The 11,200-nt window shown below is 51.9% G+C and overlaps 1 protein-coding gene across 1 annotated transcript; it reads left to right on the top strand.

The window, feature by feature from the left end:
• Positions 1-2,519: 2,519 nt before the first annotated feature.
• Positions 2,520-9,268, top strand: LOC127583250 (calglandulin-like). Its single transcript, XM_052039018.1, has 5 exons — positions 2,520-2,600; positions 4,275-4,449; positions 5,763-5,907; positions 9,025-9,125; positions 9,205-9,268. The coding sequence occupies exons 1-5, from the start codon at positions 2,520-2,522 to the stop codon at positions 9,249-9,251; spliced, it is 549 nt and encodes a 182-aa protein (XP_051894978.1). The 3' UTR covers positions 9,252-9,268.
• Positions 9,269-11,200: the final 1,932 nt, after the last annotated feature.

Genomic DNA, 11,200 nt, shown 5'->3' with positions numbered 1-11,200 from the left:
CTGGGTGGGCTCGGTCCCCGCAGTGTGGGCACAGAAACCTCTCAGGCAGGGGTCCCAGCTTCACCTGCAGGATGAGGGCTGTTACATCTGGGGAATCCTCTGGACCCCCGGCATTCGTGGCTCACTGGTCCACAGGCTCCCTTTCACACCGGAGAGTAACCAGAGGTCCTGCCTGCCTCTTGGGAGGAGGTACGAGGTCCCAGCTCAGCACGCCAAGTGAACTGGGAGCAGGAAGGGCTTCAGGATTCTGTTCCTTCACCAACTGCTCTCCAACAGCTGAGCTAATCTTCATCCTGGCGCCGTTTATGGCGGTTGACGGTGTCTTGCCCGACAGTGAGCACCTCAGGCGTTCCTCCCGGTGTTACCCCCATCGGACAGCTGACCGGTTCCCTCACGTCCCTTCTGTTTCTACATGGATACACCCTCCCCCTCCCTCTCCCCCTCCCCTACAACCCTCACCCCTCCCCCTCCCCACAAACCCCCTCCATCTCCTCCTCATCCACCCCTCCCCTCCTCCCCCACCCCCCACCCATTCCCCCTCCAACATCCATCTCCTCCCCGTCCACCCCTCCACCCCCACCCCCTCCCCTCCATCCCTTCTCCCCTACACCCATTCCCCCTCCCCCCAACCCCCTCCACCACCATCCCCTCCCCCTCTCCCATTCTCCCCGCATCCCCCACCACCCACTCCCCCCAACCCCTCCTCTCTCCTACCCCTCCCACCACCACCCACTCCCCCCCTCCCCACGCACTCTCCAAACCCCTCCCCCTCCACCCCCTCCTCTCCCTCCTCCCCATCCCCTCCCCCTCCACCAACTCTCTTCTCCAACCCCCTCCCCCCTCCACCCCCTCCTCTCCCTCCTCCCCATCCCCTCCCCCTCCACCAACTCTCTTCTCCAACCCCCTCCCCCCTCCACCCCCTTTCCCTCTCCCCTGCCCCCTGGATGTCTCTGTGTGAGAACATGAAGTAAGTGTTGGTCTGTGGCTGTGCCCGACGTGTCCACTCCCCACGGTCTCACTGGCTTGTTTGTCCTCCCCCTCACCCTCCACGTCACCCCCAGCCATTCCCGTCACACCCTGAACCTGCCTCGTCCTTCAACCCCAGACCCCTGTCCCCACTGGGGCTTTTCACACCTGCTACAATTCTGACAGAAACCCAGCCAACTGAGACCACATTCTGCAAGTTCTTGATTAGCTGGAATGGGATGTGAAAGGTGCTATAGAAAGGCAGGTCCTCCTTTCTTCTCACTTCTGTCGACCTCTCCCTGTTCTCCTGCCCTCTGGGATCTGCTCAGCCTCTCAGGGTCAGCTGCAGATTTGATGAAGGACTTTCACCAGAAGTGTTTCTCCTGAGTTGTGTCTCCTGGAAAATCTTTTTACATCCTAGATTTCCACAACTGCAGTTTTTCACCTTGGTTTCCCTTGGATGTGCTGACTTCATCTCCTGCAAGGGAAGGGAGAAACAATCCTGGATTTATTTGGGTTTTAAACATTGGCTAATGCCTTTTGAAGATCCAGGTATCACTGCCAGCGATGTTACTTCCTTCCAAACAGTCGCTGCCTGGCACTTGCAAAATAAATCTCATTGTGGAACAGCTGAGAATGTGTTTTAAAGGGGTTTCTCAAAAAAGATCAAAAGAAGGAGTTGAGAGGAACTAGAACAGTTCAGAGGAAAGAAATATCCAGGTTCTAATCAGTAATGAACATTAACAGATTTGGCAATTAGCTTAGACTCCAATAAGTTTAGTCCTGAAATTACCTATTCAGTTTAACATTAACATAATGCAAACACAACTTTACAGTGGTTCTATTCAATGGTAGATACTTATCACAGGGGAATTATTACATGAAAACTCACATTTGAAAATCAATATGCACCATCCAGGAATAGATCTGATGAGAGCCTCTGTCAAACCATAAAAGGCAGCTTTAACTTTTAAACCCCAGGGCATTGAGAGATTACTCTCTTCAATAATGTAAAAGATGCGTCTGTCTTCTGGCTGGACTAGACCACTCGAAGATCAAGACAGATCTCTGCCCCTGGTGCTGCCCTTCCCTCACCATGGTAAGTAACATCTGAACAGAGTATCAGCAGTTTATGTGACTATAGAGAACCATTGGAAGCAGTTTCTCAAACTCCACGTCTGTTTTGACAGATAGCTCGGAACATTGATTTATTGTTGAAATAGCACCTTATGTCTGGGCCACAGAATTTTAACTCAAGGCTTCCTCTGATGGCTGGTGTTTAACTGTTGCCCAGGAATGACTGTGAGTGCGCTCGGCAAATTGAATTTGCATCCATTGTATCAAATACAAAGTTTTCCTCCGTGAGGGAGAGGGAGCAGGTGCAATGAAGCATAAAATGAGGTATAGCTCTGGTGAAACAATCTGGCGGAAACCAAGGGTGTCCTTTCAGGCTGAGTGTTTGTGTCGAGTTAATGAACATAAAGTGTGCAGTGATTTTAGTAACTGGCAGAGTAATGATTAGAATGACCCTGTTCCCCAGTGGCTCCCAGTGAATGGGGCCCCTGTCCAGCCAGGTCTGGGTTGGGAGACGCTGGAGCAGTCACAGCTCTCTGGGGCTGCAGTGTGAGCCGGCCGTAATGCTGTGTCTCTGCTGTCTTGTCCATAAACACAGGCAACAATCCAACCGCAGCTGTCAGCTCTGCCCGGGCTTCCTACCTCCTCACTTATACAGCATCTGTACCTACAGCTTTCCGATGGTGCAAAGCTGTTACAAATTCCCAAGTTTATGAATGGTCTAAAATCTTCAATAATGAAGTAAATAAGAAAATAAAAATCCAAAAATACTGTATTGAAAAAGGTTAATTTGATCTTGGAATTAAAATAATTCAATTAAAATTAAATCAATTTTTCTAAAGGTAAATTGGGAGGCTGGAAACAAGTTGGATCACTTGGCCAGTTAATGTTTAACAAACTAATCAAAGGAGGATTGTCATCGTTGGCTGCTTAATGCGTAGTAATTAATTCAAAAGTCAGTGAAGGAAGCAGTTGGAATGGAAGGCAGATAACCATCCCACCTCCCACTCTGTCCGCGCTCCCCCCACGGCTGACAGCCACTCTCTGCCCCTCCTGCTGTTTAAACGTCCTCACCTCCATTCAGCTACATCTCTACCGCTCCCTGCCCCTCCCCGTCCACCCCTCCTCCAACCTTCTTCCCCTTCCCACCAGACTGCCCCCCTTTCGCTTGCCGTTCATTCACGTTTCAAGTCGAGTTTATTGTCACGTCCACAAGTGCGGTGAGGTTCAGGTGCAGTGCAGAACTTGTAGCAGCGTCACAGGACGTGGGTACAGACAGCACCACATAAACTGTACAGAAACTGAACCACTCTGTGGAAATGAAAAGGTAAGACCTTTGGTGCAAAACCAAAACGAAGAACAATCGAAGACAAATCCGTTGTGGTGCAAAAGGTGGTCGTAATGTTCCGCTGTTTCCTCTTGTTGACTCTGGTGCCCGGTGGCACGTCTGTCTAGCCTTGTCTTCCTCTGGGGGTGGCTGTGGAGGGGGGCTGTGGGGGAGTGTGAGGGGCTGTGGGGGGGTCTGGGGGGGTGTGGAGGTCCGTGGGGGGCTGTGGGGGTGTGAGGGGCAGTATTGATCTGTGGGGGGGGTGTGGGGGTTGTGGGGGGCTGTGGAGGGGCTGTGGGGTCTGCAGGGAGGTGTGGGGGCCGTGGGGGGGCTGTGCTTGGTGTAAGAGTGCCCAGGGTATTAGGAGATCCGTGGGGGGCTGTGAGGGTTGTGGGGGGTGTGGGGTGCTTTGGGGGGGGGAGTGTGGGGGCTGTGTGGGGCTGTGCTTGGTGTAACAGGGTCTGTGGGGAGCAGACGGGAAGGTTGGAACTGCAGGGGATGGAGAGCTGAACTCATGCTCACCTCCGCGTTCGATGTTATTCTGAAAGTGTGGCACTGCCCCCACGGGATGTCCTGTCAGTAGCCACCCTGTAATCCCCCCCCCCCCACATCTTCCATGTTTCAACAAGATTACCTCTCGTTCTTCTAAACCCCAGACAGACCAGAGCCACTCCTCAGTCCCCCCCTTCAGCCCTGGAATCCACCTCGTGAACCTTCTCTGACTGTCCCCTCAGATAAGACCGGGTTCGTAAGGGGTGCACCAGCTGTGGTCTCACCAGAGTCGGTTTCTGTGCCTTATCCCCATATTCTGTGCCCTCTACGCCCCTGAACAAGCAGCCGAGAGGTTTTGCCCACAAGTTAAATGTTGTGTTTTCACTGGCCTTTGACATGTTTCTGACTCTTCAAGCCGAACACGCTGCCGTCCGAGTTGTTGGCTGAGTACAAGGGTGTGTTTGAGATGTTCGATGAAGAGGGGAACGGCTTGGTGAAAACAGATGACTTGGCCAAACTGATGAGCCTGCTGGGGATCAACGTAACCAAACGGGACCTCGCACAGATGGTCAAGGATGTCGACAAAGAGGGTGAGAGCTCTTCCTCTGTCGCTGTGAAGTGATCAGCTTGATACTGAACCGGGGGAGCATGAGGTTGGCAGCACACTGGTTAACCTGCTAAACTAGTAACCCAGAGAGCTGGATCTGTGATCCAATGACACAAGTTCATTCTGCCCGTGGGAGCAGGACATTTAAAGATAGCTTATTACATAGTGAAAGGCTGGTATCATAGAACACAGAACACAGAGCAGTGCAGCACAGGAACAGGCCTTTCAGTCCACAGTGTTGTGCCAAACTAATGAAACGTGTACTTAAATGCCCAACTAAACTAACCCCTGCTGCCTACACAGTGCCCTATGTCCTTCCATTCTCCACACCACCTCGTCATTCCTTTCTATGCACAGCTTATTTATTTCTGTAATTTATAGATTTGATGCCCTGTGCTGTACTGCTGCCGCAAACCAACACGTTTCACATCAGTGAGGTTTCATGATAATAAATCCGATTCTGATTCCCTGCACATTCATGTGCCTGTCTGAGAGCCTCTTAAACACCTCGATCATATCTGCCTCCATCACCTCCCCGGCAGTACATTCCAGGCACCCTCCCCTCTGTGTAAAAGAGGGGTCTGTGAAATTACCTCTCTGGATGAGGACTGGGGAACAGCTCCCATTTGGTAAACTTCTTTAAACAAGGAATTCTGCAGCCTCCCCCGATGTGCTGACACTTGGGTATCCTCTGAGATGCTCAGACGGTTGCTTCAAATCCAAAACACTGGAAACACTCTGTGGGTCAGGCAGCATCTGTGGAGAGAGAAACAGTGAACGATTCAGCTCAAAGACCTTTCATCAGATCCTTGGGTCAAGCTGCGGTTGAAACTGAGTTCATTGTTCCTTCGTGCTGTGTTTTGGAGGGACAGTTGGTCACATCTCCCTCAGTTGTGGTTGGACAGAGAGAATCGATTCTTGTCCTTTGGCAGGTCAGCTTCCCCCAGGGGTCCTGGGACAGAAGCACTGGAGTATCCAGTAAAGGAGGGGCTCTCCATGGCATCTGGCATCTTGTCTGATATCTCAAAGTACTGTGTGTGTGTGTGCGTGTGTGTGTGCGTGTGTGTGTGCGTGTGTGTGCGTGTGCATGTGTGTGTGTGTGTGTGTGTGCGTGTGTGCGTGTGCGTGTGCGTGTGCGTGTGCGTGTGTGTGTGTGTGTGTGTCCATCCATGTGTCAGTCCTCCATCCTGGGTATTTATGATGGAGAACGAAGTCTGAATTAATATATAAATCCATCATTGCGAGTGCCAGTTGCTGAGACCGGTGTCCCCTCTGTTCTGTTTGACACTTCGACAGGGAAAGGTCTGTTTAACTGTGACGACTTCCTTGTCTTGATGGGCGATTACCACGAGAAGGCGAAGAATCAGGATGAGGAGCTGAAGCAAGCCTTTCTGGTGTTCGATCCCGACCTGAAGGGCTACATTGACTGGAACACACTGAAGTAGGTGGTTTCAATCTCTCACTGTCTGCTGCTCCGGTACAGAGACATTTGTGCTCCAGATGTGTGAGACCTGCATGTCCAGGATCCCTCTGCATGTTCCTGATCTCTTCACTGCCCCGTGTACCTGAAGGTCCTTGTGGCCAGGTCTGTAATAGCATCATAGTTCAGCAGGTAGCTGCCCACCTTGGATCCTGGGCTTGTTGGTTCAAGCTCCATTCGGAGATCTGAGGACAGGACTTGCTCCAGGGAATGATCTGGGTCAGAGCGGTGGTCTTTGGGTAGAAGGTTAGCTGAGGACTCGTCCGTTCTCCTCTGGCTGTGACAGGGAGAGTTGACCAGATCCCCCGGACTCCTGGCACCTCCATTAACATCCTGGGGGTCACCATTGACCAGATGGACCAGTCACATAAATCCTGTGGCTACAGGAACAGGGAGGCTGGATATTCAGGGAATACCAGGAACACCAGGGGTCCTGGGAATACTGGGAGTCCTGGCAAAACTGGGAGTACCGGGTGTCCTGTGCATACCGGGAATACTGGGGGTCCTGGGAATACTGGGAACACCAGTCCTGGGAATACTGGGGGGTTCTGGGAATACCGTGGATCTTGGGAATACCGGGAATAATGGGTGTCTCGGAATTCTGGGAATGCCGAGTGTCCTGGGTGTCCTGGGAATTCTGGGAATGCTACGCCCTGGGAATACTGGAAACACCGGGTGTTCTGGGAATTTAGGAATACTGGGGGTCTGGGGAATTCCACGTATGCCCTGGGAATTCCGGGAATGCTGTCCTGAGTACTGAGGAAAGTCGACAAGGGGCGTTGAGCAGACCCCCCCCCCCCCCCCAAGCAGTTTGCGGGTTCCCTGCTGGGGCTGGTTAGGTGGGGGGGGGGTTAGGTGGGGCTGGTTGGGTGGTGGGGTTAGGTGGGGGGGTTAGGTGGGGGGGTTAGGTGGGGCTGGTTGCGTGGGGGGAGTTAGGTGAGGGGGTTAGGTGGGGGGGTTAGGTGGGGGGTTTAGCTGGGTGGGGGGTTTGGGTGGGGGGGTTAGGTGGGTGGGGGGGTTGGGTGGGGGGTTTAGCTGGGTGGGGGGGTTTGGGTGGGGAGGTTGGGTGGGGGGGTTGGGGGGTTGTTAGCAGGGTGGGGGGTTGGGTGGGGGGCGGGTGTTAGGTGGGGGGGCCGGACACGGGAGCACAAACTGTGACGTCCTCGTCTGAGCAGGGAATGGAATCTCAAACCCCGACCATCAGTCGGCAGCGGGTTCAGGCTGACCGACTGCTGCAGTGTCGCCGGCACCGTCGCTCTGCTGAGGTGTTAAACCAGCTCCCTGTCCAGTGTCCCGGTGGGTGGAAACGATTGAGGAAGAGCAGCTGGATCCCACCCAGGACTGAGCACTGGGATTTACCCCTCAACCAAGCGTCCTGACATTGGTATTCAGATCACGCTGCCTCTGCTGGGATCTTGCTGTGCACCATTTCTCCACTCTAGAGGTGCTTACATCAGAACATCCTCACTGGTTAAAAGATGCTAACAGATGCCAACCGTTCTTGACAGAACATTCTGGAACTGCCAGGGAATGGTGAGGGTAGGTTTGCCTTCAGCTTCATGCCAGCAGAGGGCAGGCTCACCTTTGGGATGGAGCGGGAGCGGACGGCGGGAACAGACTCTGCTCTCTGTGACCCCCCTGAGGAGCGGGAGGGAGGACGGTGCTGATCACTGGCAGCGATTGCTCTCCGAGCCCTGCCGTCCTGTATCTGTGCTGGGAGTGCAGACACCACGAACACCGAGAGCGGAGCGCAGTCTGTGGTCTGGACCTTGCTCCATATTTGTCTACAAGGAGCTGTGGTGATCGGGTGATGTGGGGGGTCAGCTTTAACTTGAAGGTGGACATTAGGCACTGGGTTCAAGGCGCACTCCAAGGGTTCAGGCACTGAGACACGGGCTGGCCTTCAGGAACGGCTGCCGCTGAGATGAGGCTTCCTCTGTCCTCCCAGTGGGTGTAACAGACGTAACCGTTTGAACAAAGAGCAAAGGAGCTTTCTCTGGTGTCCCAGGCCAGTGCTGGTTCATCACCTGGTGTCACTATAACAACCTTGGTGTTGCTGTTTGTGGGAGAATTTGCTGCACAGTCGGCTGCAGTGGGGCCAACACTGGAACGGTGACTATCTTCAAAAACCTGGTTGTACTTTCAGTGCCTTAAAAGGACATGAAATTACGGTATAAATGCTGATCTTTCCTTTTTTGGAAGTTGAAAAGTAGGGTCACAGAGAGTAAGGGGACGTTACATTTGTGTTGGACAAACTTGAGTTAACCCCACACCCCAGATCTCAGTGTGAAGCCCTGTGGGACAGTACATTCAGAGCTTATCCAAGTACCAGACTGAGAACGTTGACCTGAACCTTCACTGTCTGTTGCCAACCTTGCGTATCTCCCTGCATAAAAACCGATGAAGTTCCCATAGAGCAGAGCTAGTGAACATCCACTGGACTGGTTTCAGTGATATCAGATTAATTGTGTGCCGGAGAGATTAAGTAGACTGGGACCCTATTCTCCAGAGTTCAGAAGGAAGAGGAGATCTTTGAACCTTACTAAATTCTCCCAGGGTTCAGTGGGCTGGATGCAGAGCGGACGTTCCCTTGGCCGTGGAGTCTACAAGCAGGGGCCACGGTATCAGAATGAGATGGTATCAGAATGAGATATGACTGAGACAAGAAAATATTTCTTCACTCAGTGGGTGGTGAACTTTTGGGATTGTCTACCCCAAGGACTGTGGAGAGGCTCAGTCACTGACTTCATTCAAAACACAAGTTGATAGGTTTCTGGGTGTTCAGGGAATCTCGCGATATGGGGACTGGGCAGCAAAGTTGTGCTGAGGAGGATCAGAATGGGAGAACCAGCTGTAAGGGCTGCGCTTCCTGCTCCTAGTCTGGTTCCTTGTGTCCTTAGAGGAGAAGGTATACACAGGGCTCGTAAAAGGGAAACGTAACATAACATTAATATTACAACAAAGGCCATGGGCAGCACAGTCACAATGGGCCGAAGGGCCTGTTTCTGTGTGAGTCGATGAGGCCACCACAGTCAACAATCTGCAATAACCACCCCCTTTTCTCTCTGTGGTCCACAGGTACGTCCTGATGAACGCCGGGGAGCCTCTCAATGAAGAGGAGGCTGAACAGATGATGAAAGAGGCTGATAAAGACGGAGATGGAACCATAGACTACCAAGGTAGTTCGAGTGACCACCAGCGGCTGCTGTGAAATGTTGAACCATGCCACACTGATGTACAAACCTGCTTCTTTTCCAGAATTTGTCGACATGATGACTGGTGAATCCTTCAAACTGATCAAGTAACTGCTTCTGAAGGAAGATTCCCATCGGATCAGTGAATTACCAGTGGTGCACCCACCATGGCCACAGTTACACCCAGACTCTGTACGTGATGACAAATATATATTTTTTAATTTTGAGACCTTGTTTTCTCCTGTCTCACAGTGTAACACAGGTTATCACAAGTCACAGTGTAACACAGGTTAACACAAGTCACAGTGTAACATGGTGTAACACAGGTTAACACAAGTCATGGTGTAACATGGTGTAACACAGGTTAACACAAATCACAGTGTAACACAGGTTAATACAGCTCATGGTGGAACATAGGTTAACACAGGTCATGATGTAACATGGTGTAACAGAGGTTAACACAAGTCACGGTGTAACACAAGTCACCATGTAACATGGTGTGACAAAGGTTAACACAAGTCACAGTGTAACAGGTTAACACACCTCATGGTGTAACATGGTGTGACACAGATTACACACCCCATGGTGTAACATGGTGTAACACAGATTACACACATCATGGTGTAACATGGTGTAACACAAGTTATCACAAGTCATGGTGTAACACAATTTAACACAAGTCACAATGTAAGCAGGAGCTTTGAAAAGAGGTGATTCTCTGTGTGTGCCTGTGAGTTTCACCTTGCAAGAATCTAAACGAGGCACATTTGCAAATTGTTACCAGTCAATTGGCTAATTAACAGCAAATAAAAGAAGGTAGGTTTAAGTGGAGCGGCCATTGTCGGAGTGGACCAGGGTTAGAGTGGGGGACTGAGGCTTTGGCTCAAGAGGTTTCGGTGAGAGGAGGCTGAGGTCAGTGGTGTGTTCATCTTGTGAGATGTAGGAGTTCTGGGAGACATCAAGTCTCCCTGATGGCTACATCTGCACAAGGTGCATCCCGCTGCAGCTCCTTACAGACTGTGTTAGGGAACTGGAGCTGCAGCTGGATGGCGTATGGGATACCGAGGGGTACATAGACAAGAGCTACAGGGAGGCAGTCACTCCTAAGCTGCAGGGGGCAGGTAGCTGGGTGACTGTCAGGAGAAGGACAGAGAATAGGCAGGGAGTGCAGAGTACCCCTGTGGCCGTTCCCCTCAATAACAGGTATACCGCTTTGGATACTGTTGGATACTGTTGGGGGGGACCTACCAGGGGAAAGCTGCAGTGACCGTGTCTCTGGCACTGAGACTGGTCGTGTGGTGCAGAAGGGAAGGGGGGAGAAGAGGAGATCGGCAGTGACAGGGGATTCCATAGTAAGTGTGGCAGACAGGAGATTCTGTGGACGTGGATGGTACGTTGAATCCCTGGTGCCGGGGTCAGGGACGTCTCAGATTGGGTCCACAGCATTCTGAAGGGGGAGGGTGAACAGCCAGAAGTTGTGGTACATATTGGTACCAATGACATACCGTTGGTAGGAAAAGAGATGAGGTCCTGAAGAGGGAATATAGGGAGCTGAGCTGGAGGGGGACTAATATTCTTGCGGGCAAGTTTGCTAGAACTGTTGGGGAGGGTTTAAACTAGTTTGGCTGGGGATGGGAACCCGAGTGACAGGTCAGAGCTTAGTTCACTTAGTGTACAGGTAGGTGCAGTGTGTAGAAAGACCGAGGAAGGAGAGGCAGTTGAAAGGGCAAAATTGCAGTCAGTTGGATGGGCTGAAGTGTCTACTTAATGTGAGAAGTATCAGGAACAAGGGCGATGACCTTAGAGCATGGGTCAGTACGTGGAACTATGACGTGGTGGCCATTACAGAGACTTGGCTGTCACAAGGGCAGGAATGGCTGCTGGATATTCCGGGGTTTAGATGTTTCAAAAGGGAGAGGGACGGAGGTAAGAGGTGGGGTAGTGGCTTTGCTGATCAGGGACAGTGTCACAGCTGTAGAAAGGGAGGATGTCCTGGAGGGATCATCCACTGAGTCAGTGTGGGTGGAAGTCAGAAACAGGAAGGGAGCGATCACTCTATT

This window comes from Pristis pectinata, chromosome 26, assembly GCF_009764475.1.
Source record: "Pristis pectinata isolate sPriPec2 chromosome 26, sPriPec2.1.pri, whole genome shotgun sequence".
Lineage (NCBI taxonomy): Eukaryota > Metazoa > Chordata > Chondrichthyes > Rhinopristiformes > Pristidae > Pristis > Pristis pectinata.
The sequence above is the reverse complement of the archived record's forward strand: the minus strand, read 5'-3'. Positions and strand labels throughout refer to the sequence as shown.